The following is a 16,937-nucleotide window of genomic DNA, read 5'->3' as shown; positions in this document are numbered from 1 at the left end:
GGTTCAGGGGTGTTAAGTAACTCGCCCAAGGCCTCAGCCCTGATCAGTGAACAGAGATGGGGCCTCAACCCAGGAAGTCTGGCTTCAGTGCCCAGACTAGCCTGCCTTTCGCTCTGCCACTGAAGGCCAGTGCTCACCTCAGGCCAACTTCCAGAGCTGCCGTCGACGACGTTCCCCCCGCGGTTAGAATGCCTCCCTTCGTCCTCCTCCAGGAAGGCTTCCTTCCAGCACTCTCTTCCCCCATGACCCCCCTAGGCAGAGGCTGATACCCCTCAGCCTTCTCAACAGACCTCTCTCTCCACTCTCATCCCACCCAACTGTCACTTAGACAGAGGGTGCACCCCCTCAGGGGGACAGAGTTCTCGTCACCTCTGGCTCTGCCATGCCTGGCCTGGCATGGAGCAGACCTCTGCAAAGGTTGCCTGGGTTTGTTGCAAGCCAAATGCATGGGAGAGAGCTGGGCCAAGAGTGGAGAACAAGACCTTCTGGCAGGGACGGCCCGCCCGTTCTCAGCTGTCAGCATGCACTCCAGAGCAAGCACGCTCGTGCTTTTCTTTGGCCAGAGTCCCTTCACCATTTGCCAGAACTTCCAGTCCCCTGGCCCTGGCTCTCACTTTGCTCTCCAGCCACCCCCCTAAAGTTGGCCAGCAGGAGATTCACCCCTAGAGGAGCGTGTACCATCCAACAACACGAGTCTAGAAGATTCCTCACCTCCCCCAGTTCATTTATTCAACAAATATTTATTGAACCCTGACGTTGAGCCAGGTACCGTGGTTGGCACTGGATACAGGGTGGAATGCAAACCAGGCATGGTCCCTGGCCTCACGGAGCTTACGTGCTGGTGGGGGAGCAACCAACAAGTAAATACACAAATGGATGTGCAATGGTAATTTCCATACGAGAACAACAACAAAAAGATAGAGGACGTTGAGATAGATTCAAGCCCAGTAGTCAGGGAAGGCCTCTCTGAGGAGGTGGCATTTATGCCAAGGCCTGAGGGTATGAAGAGCTCAGCCTGCAAAGGGTAGAGGAAGAGCATTCTGGGCAAAGGGCACAGCATGTGCAAAGTCCTGGAGGTGGGAATGAGGTTGGAATGTGGAAGAAATGAAGGAAGGCCAGGGTGGCAGAAGCACAGGGAACAAGATTGGGATTGGCAAGAAAAAAGCTGGAAGTGAGTTTGGGACCAGATGAGGAAGAGCTTGGATTTTATCCTTAGAATAATAGGGTAATAGGGTAAGGATTTTAAACCAGAGTTGATATGATATGGTTTGCGTGTTTAAAGCTCTTTCTGGTTGCGTTGAGAACTGACTGGCAAAGCAGGAAGGAAGCAAAGCGACCTTTTGGAGGGCAGTGATCTGGGGAGAAGTGATGTGGCCAGACCAGGGTGAAGGCTATGGGATCAGAGAGAAGTAGATGGACTCCAGAGATATTTAAGAAGTAGAACCTTGCAGAGGTTTCCAGAAGAGCTAAAGAAAAAAAACTTTATTGAATGTCTGCGACAACCCCAGTGATGGGGTGGGAGTCGGGGGCACCAGAAAGGCTTGGGAATATAAACAAAGATATGAGTTCTCAACCACAGAAACCAGTACACACAGTCACCTTTCCCCGCACAATCTCTCAGGGAGAATGAACCTAAGAGCAACTAAGATGTTCGAAGTTCTGGGCCATTTCCACCTCATTCAACGGTGTCAACTGGTTCTTTTGGAGTTGGGCATTTGAAACATGAAAGTGTGTTTCCCACCATCCCGCCATGAGTAAATGTTGGATTCTTGGGCTAGGAAGTGGTCAAACTGCAGGACTGGAGCACTGACTGGTATCTTGGGAGCAGTGAGCCACCACCTGCAGTGGCCAGGGAGGAGGAGAGGGCAGGGGAGGAGGGGGAGGGGGAGAGTGCAGGGGAGGAGGGGGAGGGGGAGAGTGCAGGGGAAGAGGGGGAGGTGGAGAGTGCAGGAGAGGAGGGGGAGAGTGCAGGGGAGGAGGGGGAGGGGGAGAGTGCAGGGGAGGAGGGGGAGGGGGAGAGTGCAGGGGAAGAGGGGGAGGGGGAGAGTGCAGGAGAGGAGGGGGAGAGTGAAGGGGAAGAGGGGGAGGGGGAGAGTGCAGGAGAGGAGGGGGAGAGTGCAGGGGAGGAGGGGGAGGGGAGAGTGCAGGGGAGGAGGGGGAGGGGGAGAGTGCAGGGAAGGAGGGGGAGGGGTGGGGAGCGCCGTTCTTCCCGCCCCTTGTGAAAAAGGTGAAGTTGGTCTTTGCCTTCTGCCACCTCCCTCTGCCCCCCCTCCCAACTCCTGGGAGCCTGCTGACTGCCTTCCCTCCCTCGCTATTTCCCTCTATCTCTGTCTGCCTCAGGAGCACTCCTGGCCAGTGACCCACGCCCTGAAATGACACCTCCTCACTGCTGTACACACAGATGGGTCCAGGAGGAGAGCAATATCTGATCCAACTACCTCACACTGAGGAGTAAAAGAATTACTTTAGTTCTTTATCCCTCCTTGAGGAATTTGCCTTCTCAAAAGAGCTTTCTGGGTCATTTAAATGATCTCTGCCCTCCTACCCACTTCTCTGAAAGGGCCCTTTTTCCCCAGGGCGTTTGCAGACTCTACTTTTTGAGCTCGTGGAGTCTCCTCAATGCAGCCTCTGGGAAGGGTAGTTCCATCAAAGGATGGGAGTGGGAGACTCTTCCAGGGGTGACCTCAGAAGCATTTAATAACCAGTGCAGAATAAGCACCAACGACTTGCCAGCTGGAGGGCCCCACGGCCTTGGGTCGGCCGGGCATTAACCAGCACGGGGTCCTGGGAGAAAAGCCATGTGGTGGGAACACTCAGGGAAAGCAGGTCTGTCAATGAGCACAGAAGTGTTTCTACATTTTAACAACCATCTGGCAGCGCTGGGCCGGCTGTGTGTCGCTTCTGGTCTGCCCCTGTCTTGTCCAGTTCCTGCTGCCCCACTGGGAAAGGTCTCTGGGCCATTTGTTCCCTCTGTTAGAGGGAAAGTGGCCTGGGCTGAAGCTGGGTAACGCCATGCATGGCCTTTGAGCAGAGCCAGCCGCGTGGAATCCCGGGTGAACAGGATCTCAGGCCCTCGACCCACTGTGTGACCTTGAAGGGCCGAGCTGCCTCTGACTGTCCTTCCTCTCGCCCCTCCTCGCAGTTATTTTCGTCCAGCCTGACAGCCCTTGGCGGTCCCAGCAGTCTGGGCCCCGTGAGTCGGATGCAAAACAGGCAGCACAAACGGCTGGTGCTGAATCCCAAGAGGACTCCTCTCGGGGCGCCATCACGTGGGAACATGCATCCGACGGGACCACAGGCCTGGAGGACGGCGGCCGTGTGGTAGGCAGGGAGCTGGGTTCTCTGTGGCTCAAGCCTGGCTCCTGTCTGGGGACGCCATCCGAGGCCTGGTGGTGAGTACACCCTGTCACGGAGCCCGGAGACCACCCAGCTGTGTGCAGGGAACTGCTGGTCAGCTGGAGGGTAGGTGTCAGCAGCTGGCAAGAGGGCAGGAACGGGCCCTGCTGGGCTCCCAGTCCCCAGCCTTGGCCGTGGGGGACAGCGGGTCTGTTCTGGGTTCACTGCAGTGGGCGGGAGACAGGTGGGCTGGGGCAGACAGGGTTCCCAGGAGACCTCTTTGTGGCCCCTGTGTGGTTACTGTCTCAGGAAGTGAGATAGACACTATGTTCCGGCCCCTGGGGGCCTGGGAAGGCTGCAGCCAGGAAGTCACTGCTCTTGGCTGGGGTCTGATCTCTAGGGGAGCAGCGTGCCTTAGGTCATTGTGCCTTTTAGGTTAAAGCGTTGTTCCCCAACCTGAGATTAATGCCTACTGCCCATGTGTCCTGGAGCAGGAGAGGGGTCTGGGTACAGCTCTTGGGGGGCTCTCCTGAGACTCATCTCTCCAGGGAAAAAATGAGACCAAGCTTCTGAGATCAGAACAGCCCCAGGAGAAGCTGGGACAAGCAGTGAGGAGGGGAGAGGAGCCAAAGGAGAAGGGGGCCTCTGCCGGGTGAAGAAGACACCTTCACATATGAACCAGTCCAGGAAGCAGAGCAGAAAAGGCAACGCCATGTTTAGAGCTCCTGGAAAAAGAACTCTCCTCATTCCTGGGGGCAAAGCCAGCTCAGAAAGCCCCGACTTCAGTGATTTCAGAGACCCAGGAGTGGCAGAGCACAGCTCCTGCTGGCCTCCCAGCTGCCCCCTGGGAAGACCCAGGAACAGCCACATAAGCAGGAGACCCCACAATGCCAGGAGGGGCGGGGGAAGAAGATCGCAGGAGGGGTGCCATGTGGCTGCTCCTGGCAGCCCTGCCACTGGGTGGCAGGGGTGCAGCTGGCCTCTCCAGTGGGCGGGCCCTCCGGGTAGAAGATGCCCCTCGACTGGGCAGCAAATTCCTCCGGGCTGGCAGAATGGTGCCAGTGGCTCTGCGCAAGGGAGTGGTTCTGAAGGCCGGGATGGGGTAAGCCAGAGAGGAGGTGCTGGGGAGGATGGGGCCGGGCACTCTTCCTAGGATGGCGAGCTGGCTGCTCGGGGCAGATAGCCCTGGACAGCTATGGAAGAAGGACCAGGGCCAGGCAGGAAAGGCCAGGGGGCCAGCGGGCGTGGGTGAAGGTTCCATCTCGGCTGCATAGCTGTTGAGGTGGGAGAGAAGGCGAATCCGCACCGGGTCTGCACGGTTGCTGGGCCCTTCCAGGACCCCCAGGTACCTGATGACCTCGGTAAGGCACTCCCGAAAACCGATGCTCCGGAAGTCGACTGCCAGGGCTCGAGCATCAAAGAATCCTGCAAAGTGAGGCACGATGAGGGCATGCCAGGCAGGAGACAAGCACTGAGCCTGGGGTCAGACTGTCTGAGTTCTGGACCTGCTTTCCCCACTCACCCCCTGGGTGACCTTGGGCATGTCATCTCACCTCTCTGAGCCCCAGTCTCACCATCTTAAAGTGGGAATAATCATCCCTACTGGGGTAGAGGGGGTGGACTGTGCGGACCAAATGAGTTCACTAAACTATGAAGCATTATAAAATGTAAAGTGTTATTTTCATCACCATTCATGATTAACCCAAAGAAGGAAACCTGCGGCCCAGATAACTTCATTTAAATAGACACTTGCCAGATGTGAAAGCGTTGTGCACATGGAGGTGTAGAACAACCCTGCCTGCTGATGGGGGCAGATGTTGGGAGGTGGCAGCAGCAGCCATCAGAGTTGGAAGACTCCTTGGAGAGGAGAGCATAGGGTAGCAATGAAGCATGAGGTCTTTGGGGGCCAGCTGCTTGACCATGGACTTAACTAGCGCCCTGACTATGGACAAGTCTCAATCTCTCCATGCCTTGATTTCCTTAGCTGTGAAATGGGTATATAACAGGCCCTGCCATGTACAGATGGGAGGGCGAAATGAAATGGTGCACAGAAATGCTTAACAAATGAAAAGTTAGCTATCATTTATATGACTGGTTTGGCCCCCATAAGCATTTGAGTTTGTTCCCCAGCCCAAAGGGCAGTCAAGAAAGCAGGACCCCACTCTGGTCCTCAGCTGCTGCCCTCAGGCCAGGGACCCTGGCTTTGGCTTGACTTCAGTGTGGGATGACCAGGGGGACTGCCTGCAGAAGTATTCACATTCTCACAGCTTCTCCACACCTGCCCGTGTCTCGACCACGTTGCAAAGACAGAACAGCCCCAGTGAGCACTGGCTTCATGATCATGATAGCAAATATCGGGTCCCTGGTTCACGGCTGAGGTCCCCACAGAGGGACAGCTTGGCAGGAGATGATGTTTGGAGCCAGGCCTCCTAGGCGGCGAGACCTGGCTCTGCTGTCTACTTAGTTGTGCAATTTTGAGCAAATCCCATCACCTTTCTCTGTTCACTGTTCTCTTCTCACTAACATTTGCTGAGTTCTTCCTAAGCACTTAATTTGCATTAGCTAATTTAAACCTCATAAAAACCTATCATTATAACCATTATGGGGCAGTGGTTAAGAATCCTCCTGCCAGTGCAGGGGACACAGGTTCGAGCCCTGGTCCAGGAAGATCCCACATGCCACAGAGCAACTAAGCCCGTGCACCACAACTACTGAGCCTGCGCTCTAGAGCCCGCGAGCCACAACTACTGAGCCCGCGTGCCACAACTACTGAAGCCCGCACGCCTAGAGCCCGTGCTCCACCATAAGAGAAGCCACCGCAATGAGAAGCCCACGCACCACAACGAAGAGCAGCCCCCGCTCTCTGCAACTAGAGAAAGCCCGCGCACAGCAACGAAGACCCAATGCAGCCATAAATAAATAAATTTATATTAAAAAAAAAAAAACCCTATCATTATTCCCATTTTAGAGATAAGGAAACTGAGGAATAAAGAGCTTAAATCATTTGTCCGAGGTCCTAAAGCTAGTAAGTAGTAAACTCAGTGTTCAAATACAAAGCCAGTGCTCTAAGCCAATTCTCTGTCTTCCCATCAGCCCTTAGCCAGAAAACAGTGAGGATAACAACACCCACCCTCGAGGTTCTTGTGAGAATCAAATGAGATAACATTAGAGAAAGCATTTGGAAAACTATAAAATGCTGCCCAAATATTAGTCACTAGTTTTCTTTTAATTGGATAAATATAAATGTAGCTTGAAATACCTCCCCCATTGGTTGATTAGAGACAGTTTCCACTGTTGGCTGTGCATTCCTTTGGCACAAGTTCTCCAAGTGACCACCTGCAGCAGGGTCATCGGGCGTGTTTGCTAAACTGGAAGATTCCTAAACTCCAATCCAGACTCACTGCCTCGGGATCTCTGGGCTGTGACCCGTGACGCTGTCTGCCCCTACCTGACACTGCTGCCCGCCGAGGCTTGAGAGGCGCCAGGCTGGGCTGCTTAACATGCAACCATCCCCTTGACGGGGTAGCAAGTTAAGGCTTCAAGACTTAAGTCTTTGGAGCCAAGGTCAGTGGAGCTTTCAAGGTTTCCCAATTGTGAAATTACCAAAACACACAGAGCGGCTTCAGGCAGACAGAATTTCCATCTGTCCAGAAGTCTTTTAAAAGCCACAGTTCCATGACTTTTTTGTAGTGGACTAGCTCAAAATAACAGAATGCGTTAACATTCACATCCTACTAAAATCCCACGACTGATCTTCAGCGGTGAGTGTGACATATCCTCCCAGCACTGCCAAGGACACAAGAGCTCAGAAGCCTAGACCAGTGGGTCGGCACACTAGTGAAGCGCTGTGGCTAAAAATCTCAGGCGTGTCCCTCCCACTGACATCACAGTGAGAATGAGCTCATTCAGGCTGATGCTTAACGAGGCCCTGGGGGCAGGGGGATCAGTAATCTGTTGTAGAAGAGCTCCTCCAAAGTTCAAGGCTGGAAGGAGTGGAGTTGATGAAAGGGCTAGGACACATGGAGACAATAAAAGCAGAGAGGGCAATGCCAAAAGAAGAAGAAAGACAAGCTTTGCGAACATTCCACCTGAATCTGCTTCAGCCCCTCTGTGAACTGTGAGCTCCGTGAGGGCAGGGACCACATCTACTTTGCTCACCAAAGTATCCCCAGGGCCCAGTCCCCAAATATTGGCTGCAGGAATGGTTCCAGGAAAGTAAAGCATCAGTACCTGTCCCGCCAGTGGCGTGGAGCATTTTCAAGTGATCTACCGTCATCTGCAGGACCTCGGCTTTCTCCAGCTTGGAGGAGCCCTGTGTGTACAGAAGACAGAAGAGTGGCGGCCTTCAGCTGACCTCTGTCGCCCACCTCCCCCGCATGGCGTCATCAGCACTCACGACCTCAGTTTCCTCCTCCTCCTCCCACTCCACCACTGCCTGCAATCGGGCTTCAGCTTTAGCCAAGCCCACCAAATCTAACCCATTCTCTTCAGTTCTCATTTTAGCCCACCTGTCCACCACACTGCTGACCATCCTTCTCGAAAGCCCTCCTCCCCTGCTTTCTTGCTCTAACTGTCCCTTAAAACGGTGGTGTTCCCAGTGGGTGATGGCTCACTTTTTTCTCGCTCTGTGAGCTCTCCTCGGAGGGTCCCCTCTACCTCTATGGCTTCAGGCACCATCACCAGAATGTCACTCCTGCATCCTCACCTGCCTCCTAGACCAGCTTTACCGGGAATCCAACTTTACACTCGCCACACACACCCAAGATCGGGCTCACTGTCTTATTCCAAAGCATCTGCTCTTCCTCCATTCTCTCTCTTGAGGAGTGTTTCCGAAGCCTCCAGCATCACCTGGTCTCCCAGGTGAAACCCGAGGGTCGGACTCTCCATGTGAGTCCATTGAAGGTAGGTACCAGGTCTAGTTCATGGCTGGACTTGTGAAGGTTTTAGTGAATGTCTGTGGAATGACTGACTTGTTCTCCCCAGCAGAAAGGAAGACACAGGACCTATGACCGTGCCTTGGCGCACACGGTGAGAATCTTTGAGGTTGTCTGATTGATTCAACTGTCTGACTCCCCACTGGAGTCCCTCCACCCCAGCATGTTCAATGACAGAGACTTCACTCCCCAAGCGGCCTGTTCTACTTTCAGATAGTTCTGGAAATGTCAGTAGTGTAGAGGGATAGGGCACTTTAGGATCACACAGTCTGTGTCCAGTTCCGCTCTGCTACTTACTAGCTGTGTGATCTGGTATAAGTTACTTCACCTCTCTGTGCTTCAGTTTCCTTACCTGTGCAATGTGCATAATAATCCCTACCCTTCAGGATCATTCTGAGCATTCAGTGCAACCGGATGATGGACATAAAGCCACAACCCCTGAGACACCTCAGTAAATATGAATTTCCATCCCCCTTATTCTTGGCCATCAACAGATATCAGTAAATGATATCACAGCACTTCAGGCAGCTGCCACCAATCGATAAGAGATGCCGTGAGAAGTGAACCTTATCTGCCACCCGCGCAGCATCTCCTCTAGCACATTCAGCAATGTCACATACCTGCTTCTCAAAGGCAGTGGGGACCAAGCGCCGCAGTTCAGAAAGGCTGCTGTTGATACGGTCCCGGCGCCGTTTCTCTATGATCTAAAAAACAATGATGAGACAAACAAACAAACAAAAACCAAGTAGGCACTTCATCACAGTTTCCAACACGCCTTGATGGGCACTGGCTCATATCTTCCGTCACAATATTTCTGTCAGGGAGATAAATCCATTCTTACATTATGGAAGAGGAAAACGAGGCTCAGAGAGGGGCAGGATTTGCTTAAGGTCACACAGCAAGGAAGTGCAAGGTTGGGACTAGAACTCAGATCTCTTGTCTTGATCTAAGGGGTGGTATTCAAAACGTTTAACCACTGATACAGCAGGGCACCAACCAATTAGAACAGGAACACCAGCCACAGCACTGGAGCAGGTCCTGGAGGCCCCTCCTGGGCCAGGGAGACCCCTTGAGGTGCTGGGTCATGAGGTCCAAGGAGCCCCAGGCATTGCTCTCTCCAGCTGGGAAGGCCTTTCATTCCCACAAGCTCACGCTCATCTCACAATATTGGTAGCGGAATACTGATAGCAGGACAGAAATTGCAACACCCATTTTACCGATAAAGAGAACGAGGGCTGGGTGGACATGGCTACTTAAGGTCTTTTGGTTAGTGAGTGGCAGGGCTGGTCTCTGCCAGATTCCGGTCTCTGCCAGATTCCGGTCTCTGGACTCCCAGGGCAGAAGCACAGCTGCGTCCTGGGGGAAAAGTAGGGCCAAGAGCAAGGACGGGCTCCCCCTTCTTCCGTCCCCCTTCCCTACCCCTCAGCACACTAAGAGGGAAGGAAAGTTCTGAGCTCAGAGAGAAGCAGGGGAAGGCTGGAATAAATGATAATGGCTAATTGTGCGTCAGATTCTGTTCTGAGTGCATTACATTAATTCACTTCAAAACAACCCTTTGAGGTAGGTACCATCATTATTTCAGTTACACAGATGAAAAAATGAGGCACACAGAGATTAAGTGGCTTGCACAAAGTCACCCAGCTAGCTACTGGCAAAGCTGGGACTTGAACCCAGGCAGGGCCGCTTCCCAGTGGTGTTTCTGACCAGGGTTCTCTGCGCCAGACCCCTGGGAACTCAGGGCAAACATTTGTCTGACAGCTCTGCTGAGATACACACTCACCCCTCTGCGTTTCTTCCTGGCTTGCATTTGTGAAGGGCTGGGGGTGGACAGCGGCCGGGCCATCTGGCTGGAGAGGAAAAGAAAGGCTGATTTTTCAGAGGACCATCTCCCTGGCCTGGGCTGACCTCGGAGGCCGGCTGTGGGCGGGCACAGACCCCTCCCAGGCGGCCGAGGTCTCCCAGGCCGGGAAGAGGCGCAGGGCAGGCGTGGGTGGGGACGCCTTCTCTCCCCTTCTCCCCGGGGGCTCATTTCTCCCCTGGCCAAGTCCTCCCCTGCACAGCGCTTCCTGCCCCAGAGTCGCCGGAGGCTGGGGCCATGGGTGGGGGGGCTTGGCTCTCGCCCGGACCTGACCCGCTCGGCCTTGCCTCCTGCCCCTCGCCCCTCGCCCTCGCTGCGCTGCCGCGGCCGTCGGGGGAACCGCAGCCCGGCCGCCCGGCTCCTGCAACCCGATCCCCCGGGCGGGGCGGGCGAGGGCACGGGCGGCGGCGGCGGGGCCGGGCCTGCGGGTTAGGTTTCAGAGGGAGCCGCTGGGAACGAGCGTGGAAAGAACAGATGCCGCCGCTTCCCACGGGCCGGGCGCGCCGGTCGCCCGCCCTCCACCCGGCCTGCAGCTGCCGCCTCCTCCCACGCTGCGCGGCCAGGGCGAGGGGGAGGCGACATCTGGGTCACAGGGCCCTCTCGGACTCCCGGGACGTGGTCCCAGCCTCCCCAGAAGGCTCCAGACCTGCATCGTGTCAGGGCTCCAGTCCCCGGGCTTGGCTGAAGGATGTATGTTTGCTGGCAACCCAGGAGTTCCCATCACCGGGAGGAGGCTCAGCCCTCTGGGGCTTTTCCTGCCCAGACTGACCAAATCCTCCTCAGCCCAACTGCTCACCCTCTTAATGGTTTCCCGCTTCAGAGGCTCTCTTGGAATGAAGGAGATTCTCTGGGTTGCACTTAGGATCATTCACTTGGCCAACACGCCAGAGGCCCCACTCAGACTTAGGGCTGGACTGGATGCCCTCAGCCAGGCCCCAGCCCTCCAGAGCCCAGCTCCCATTGGAGACATCACAGCCACAAATAACTTTAGACAAGGTGACTCCCCTGCTATTTCAGAACGCGAAATGCCACACATCTGAACAGGAACCCAAGAGCTTGCCTCCACCTCTCCTCTTCTGCCTAGGTTCTCATCTCAGCGAAGGCACCCATATCCCACTTCTGCAAGGTGGACACCCGGCCACCATCTTTGATTCCTCCTCTGTCCTCACCTACCCCATCAAAACCTGCCCATTCCATTTCTAAAATACATCTCACACCCGTCCCCCTTATCTCCACTGCCGATCTCGGGACCAAGCCTCCATCATCTTTCTAGACTGCAGGAGTCTATTACACCCGCTACCTCCTACAAGCGGGCAGAGTGATCATCTAAATGCAAATCTGATCATGTCACTCTCTTACAGGGCCTTCCCAATGCTTTTAGGATCAAGGCCACCATCTTTCAGGTAGCCCAGCTGGCCCCTGTCACCTCCTAGACTCAGTTCTCTTTTGCTCTGTGCGCTCCAGCCTGTGAATGCACTAACTCCTTCCTGTGGTGGCACATACTGTTCCCCTAGCCCAGAACTCTCTGGTCCACTCCCTCTCCCCACCCCCAAGCCCCAGCCCCTTTGCCTAGTAACTTCTACCACCTTTCAGATCTCAACTCAAATGTCAACTTCCAGGGGAGCCTTTTCTGACATCGCCCCTCCCACTTGATACCCCCTGCTTTACACTATCCTAGCATCCTTCATTCATAGCATTTGTGCCCATTTGTTGCTTTATATTTATATGATTATTTGATTAAGGTCTATCTCTCCATCAAGTCTGTAAGTTCCATGAGGCCATGAACCATATCTGTCTCATTCACAGTTGTACCCAGTACTCAGCAAGTGACATGACAGAGCTCGTGGTTGAGCTCCTCCTCCTGCCCTCATTTTTGGCATCACCGGAGAACACAGAGGTGAGACCATAAAATCTATGTCTTGGGACTTCCCTGGTGGTGCAGTGGTAAAGAATCCGCCTTCCAATGCAGGGGACGCGGGTTCGATCCCTGGTCAGGGAACTAAGATCCCACATGCCTCGGGGCCACTAAGCCTGCGCGCCACAACTACTGAGCTTGTGCGCCTCAACGAGAGAGCCCACGCGCCGCAAACTACAGAGCCCATGCATCCTGGAGCCCGCACTACACAACTAGAGAGAGAAAAACCCGCATGCCACAGCTAAAGAGAAGCCCGTGTGCTGCAACGAAAGAACCCGCATGTCTCAACCAAGATCCCGCGTGCCTCAACTAAGACCTGACGCAGCCAAATAAATAAACAAATATTAAAAAAAAAAAAAAATCTATGTCTGAGGCCTGTGTGGAATGGGGGCATATGTGGCTGACTGGGAGGGTCCCAGCCCACGTGACGACCCTCCTGGCATTAGAGGTTGGATCATTTTCATCAACTGCTTAAAGAGATAAGGTTGCACGGGAGACCAGATCAACATTTGTCAAACCTACTGCTATGTCCCTGGCTTCATCTAGCTACATCTGGAAAAGGATATCTCCATCCAAACATCTGGACAAGAATGTAAGAGGCCTATGAAAGCTTGTGGGAGGGATGGGTCAGCAAGCTAGATCCAGGGCTCAGGTGGCCAGATCCTGAGATCTGTAGGGCAGCTTGTTTACAAAGCTTCAGTCTGGACAAGCCACAAGAGCCAAGGTCTACTAAGAAACACGGCCTTTGTCCCCGCAGCCTGGGTAATGTGTCTCCTGGGGTATTGGGTTACCACTGCTCACGTCACTGCCTCTCAGCCTGATCCCTCCTCAGGGACCATCTGTTGGAGGCTGACACACCCCTTTCAGAGCATGGCAGCTCAGCCACCCCTTTTTCCACTCTCCTGGTTCTCTGCAGTGTTATCCCTCTCCCCCCACTCCCGTATCCCACAGGCAAACCTCACTTCACAGCTTTCTCGGCATCACTACATATACTTCCCTCCTTTGAGGGGAAGCCCCATTTTACAGATGAGGATGTTGAGCACTGGGGAGGTAAGGCAGCTTGCCCAGCCTACGCAGCTGCTGAGGAGCAAAGCCAGCATGGGAATCCACATCTTCTGGCTTCAAATTCAGCATTGTTTTCCCTCCTAATTCCTATTTCCTGTCTGTCTGAATAGCCCTGCAGTCCCCTTAGCCTTAAAGCTCCCAAGAGCTCAGCCAGAGCTAGCTCTTTTCCAGGCTGTGATCTGACCCTGACATTGGGAGAGGGTGTGAGAGATTCTTGTCTGAGAGTCTGAAAATAAGGCAGATTTTCATGGACCCAGAGAAGATATGTTGACCCCCAAGATCTGCTCCATGGGCCTCAAGGGGTCCCTAGCCAGAATGCTGGGGTGGTCTCTTGGGGGAGGGGCAGCTTTCCAGGAGGTCTGGCTGCTAGACCTGACTACCCTCAGCGCTCACCCTCACTTCCTTTTTGGGAACTCCCCCGAGGAGCCCTTGCAGGTGACCCCACTCATTTTCCATCAACCAAAGGCAGAATCACAATGTCTCCAATGAAGGGCTCCCAGAGAGCACTGAGCCCACCTGTAAAATGAGGAAGCTCAGAGAGGGGAAGGGATCTGCTCCAGGCCACACAGCAAATTAGAGGAAATTCCAGAACTGGAGTGCTCCCCATACAGTCATCGCCCCACCATGTACATTTCATAGCCAGTACTTTTTGTTCTAGAGAACACTTCCATGTTCACTTGTCTCATTTATCATACAATGAGTTAAGTATATTATTGGACCATTTCACACTTAGGAAAAATAATCACTTGATAGCTGGAGTGACAGAGACACAAAGTCCAGTCTTCAGATGTCCAGGCTTTTCATTAGACCATGCTGCCTCACGGACATGGCACCCTCCAACTGAACGGCGACCCCTTAGAGAGCAGCTTTCATTGGAAGTTGCCTTGTGCCAAAGCAGGGAGCTGTGTGCCTTAAGTCCATTACCTCATCAAAGCCTCACCCTATGAGGTAAGGTATTAGCATCCCCATTTCGTAAAGGAGAAAATTAGAATTCAGAAAAGGGTAGTCACTTGCCCAAGTTCATGGTGGCGAGACTTCAAAGGCCACCATGTGCCTTAAGTGACCCACAGACCCTGACCCACTGCCTGACGTGGCAGGTGCTCATTAAATTTTTGCAGAGGGAGGGGGGAGACAATATTCTCAGTTTGGACCCACATGTGTCAGGGGGCTGTGTTCAGATAGGAGCTCTGAGGGTGATTCCCGTATATGGGGCAGGACACTGCCACCAGGCAGATGCCTACAGTGGCAATGGAACACAACCCGCTCTTTACTCTTACAGGGTGGGGGGGATTTGCACCCTGCCTCTGACCCTGGGGAGGCTGGCTGCTCCAGTCCCCTGGCCCTTGCCAATGTTCATCTGGCTTTCTTTGTCCATGAAGCTCTTCTTCTCTGAGAGTTCCCTGAGGGCAGAGGCTGAGCAGGATACATCTGGGCCCCCCACGCCCAGCCCAGGGTCTGGGCCACAGCAGGCATCGTTCAGCGCTCCCTGAATCGAAGCATTGATGTCTGCTGGGGGGAGGGCCCTTTGGTGAGTGCTACAAAGAGGGGTCTATAAGTCGGCCTCTGCCAGATGTCCAACTGCTTCTCTCCTCTGGGTGGGGTCTGCTCGCCTAAGAATCTAGACAGTCTAAAAAAATGGGCTCTAGTTGAAAGGACAAAATGTATAGGAAAAAAACTGCCTACTGATCCTTTATGCCATAGTCCAAATGCCACCACCTTCAGGAAGCTCTCCCTGCACTTTTGGTTGTGAGTGACCTCTCCCTGCTCAGGTGCCCTCACAGCCCACAGTCTATCTCTCCTTCCATCTTCCATCCGGTCCATGGACTTTGTGTGACCTGGCAGGTCACTGAACAGGCTGCAAATTCTCGGAGGACAGAAGGCAGCTCCAATCAGCCTAGCTCTCTGACACCAATTTCATGCCTCTGATTCATGAAGACCTAATGACACTGAGCTTGAGACACCTCCCCCCCAACCCCCCACCCCATGGTGCTGGGCCCTTCCCCTGCTCCTAGCAGGCACAGACTCAGAGAATTGATTCTCTAAAGAGCAGTTTCTGCTAAACAATTTTAAAAGGCTATTAAGTTGCATAGGGAATGCTATTATATACTCCAAAACCTCATGGACAGGAAATTACCTCCTATTATAAGCTAGAAAGAATTGGAAGCTGGTGGCACTTTACTGGGACTTGTGACTGAGGCAGGATCCCCTGGTCTCAGAAAACTGGAGATCACTGAAAGTATGAAATACCCTCAAAAACATCCCTAAGAATGAACTGAATCCCCCTTTCAAATCCATTCTAGAGAGTCAGGTTTGGATGAGCCAGGAGGGACCAGATAGGCTTCCTTTTCCCACTCCCTGTTCTCCTTTATTTTACTGATGAGGAAACAGGCTCACAAAGGGAAAGCAATGCCCCAAGGTCACACGGTAACTTGGTGGCAGATTTGGGGCTGGGACCCAAGTCTGCAGACTCCCAGTCAGTCCCTGCTGCTCTTTCAGGGTTCTGAGTATCACATATCGGGTGCTTGATACTACTTAAGCATTTGCTACGTGCTGGGGTCTGTGTGAAGCCCTTGACACAGGTTATCTCATCTGATTTTCCTAATTATCCTATGAGGTCAGTTCTATTATTTATACCCATTTTGCAGATGAAGAAACTGAAGCTTAGATTGTTCACAGAACTGGGATGTAACAGAACTTATACAAGTTCAGTTTGTTCTATAGGTTTGAAGCAGGGTCAGAAAACGTACCAAGAGTTGAAAGATATTGACAGCAGACTGGTGCAGTAGAAAGAGCACTGGAATCAGAGTCTAGGCCCTTGCAAGGACCATGGGCAAGTCAGCGATTATTTTCTTCAATATTAAAACCTTAATTCCAAAGATTTTCTTCCCCTGGAAGTTTTGTGTCTGTGTGTGTGTGTGTGTGTGTGTGTGTACTATATGAAAAGTGCACCCCAGCTAGGGTAAAATTAAGAAAGTATGGTTACTCTGCATAGTCACTGCAGAGTAGTGACTACTCTACTTCAGGACCAGGGGGTGTGATACCAACAGTCCATGAGGGTTTCCTAAGATCTTCAGGGAAAAGCCCTTCCTGGTAGCGCAGTGGTTAAGAATCCACCTGCCAACTCAGGGGACAGGGGTGCGAGCCCTGGTCCAGGAAGATCCCACATGCTGCGGAGCAACTAAGCCCGTTCGCCACAACTACTGAGCCCACGTGTCACAACTACTGAAGCCCGCGCGCCTAGAAACCCATGCTCCACAACAAAGAGAAGCCACCGCAATGAGAAGCCCGCGCACCGCAACGAAGAGTAGCCCCCGCGCAGCAATGAAGACCCAACGCAGCCAAAAATAAATAAAATAAAAATAAATTAAAAAAAAAAAAAAGTCCTCGCCAGTAGCCTCACTTGGACAGAAAGAGATCTCCAACCGGACCTCAGACCCCGAGCTGAACTCTCCCTCCGTCCCAGCATCTCGAGCCCTTTAGGGTCGTTTACGGCCGAGAGCGCACAGGATCCCGGGCACTCGTGCGCGTAACGGTGGCGCCACACCTGCGTCTACCCCGGTCGCTCCAGGACCGGCCCCGCGCTCGCCGGCCCGTCGGCTTGCTCCACAGCCTGCTCGCCCCGGCGCGCCCCGCGCCCCCAGCCCGCCTTACCTCAGCTCGCCCTCGTGGCCCACGTCGATGGGTCCGTCGGACTCGCTGTCGGAGCCACTCGGCTCCCGGGGCCGCTTCATCGTGAGCGCGGGCTGCGTGGCTCTCCGCCCGGCGGCGCGGGCGGCGAGCCGGGAAGTCGGGCCCCGCCCCGGCCCCGCCCCGGGGGCGCAGCCACCGC

At 53.9% G+C, this 16,937-nt stretch overlaps 1 protein-coding gene across 2 annotated transcripts; it reads right to left on the bottom strand.

Moving 5' to 3' along the window:
- Window positions 1-724: 724 nt before the first annotated feature.
- HEYL (hes related family bHLH transcription factor with YRPW motif like) lies at window positions 725-16,875 on the bottom strand. Of its 2 annotated transcripts, XM_061184452.1 has the most exons (5): window positions 16,760-16,875; window positions 10,051-10,117; window positions 8,891-8,974; window positions 7,567-7,648; window positions 725-4,761 (listed from the first exon to the last, which is right to left on the bottom strand). In XM_061184452.1, exons 1-5 carry the CDS (start codon window positions 16,837-16,839, stop codon window positions 4,103-4,105), a joined length of 972 nt encoding a protein of 323 aa, XP_061040435.1. In that variant the 5' UTR covers window positions 16,840-16,875; the 3' UTR covers window positions 725-4,102. The 2 variants fall into 2 exon arrangements, with proteins under 2 accessions (XP_061040435.1, XP_061040434.1); XM_061184451.1 differs by lacking the exon at window positions 16,760-16,875 and having other exon boundaries at window positions 10,051-10,299.
- Window positions 16,876-16,937: the final 62 nt, after the last annotated feature.

This window comes from Eubalaena glacialis, chromosome 3 (genome assembly GCF_028564815.1).
Source record: "Eubalaena glacialis isolate mEubGla1 chromosome 3, mEubGla1.1.hap2.+ XY, whole genome shotgun sequence".
NCBI classification, from domain to species: domain Eukaryota; kingdom Metazoa; phylum Chordata; class Mammalia; order Artiodactyla; family Balaenidae; genus Eubalaena; species Eubalaena glacialis.
Note: the sequence above shows the minus strand (reverse complement) of the source record. Positions and strands in the feature narration are given on the sequence as shown.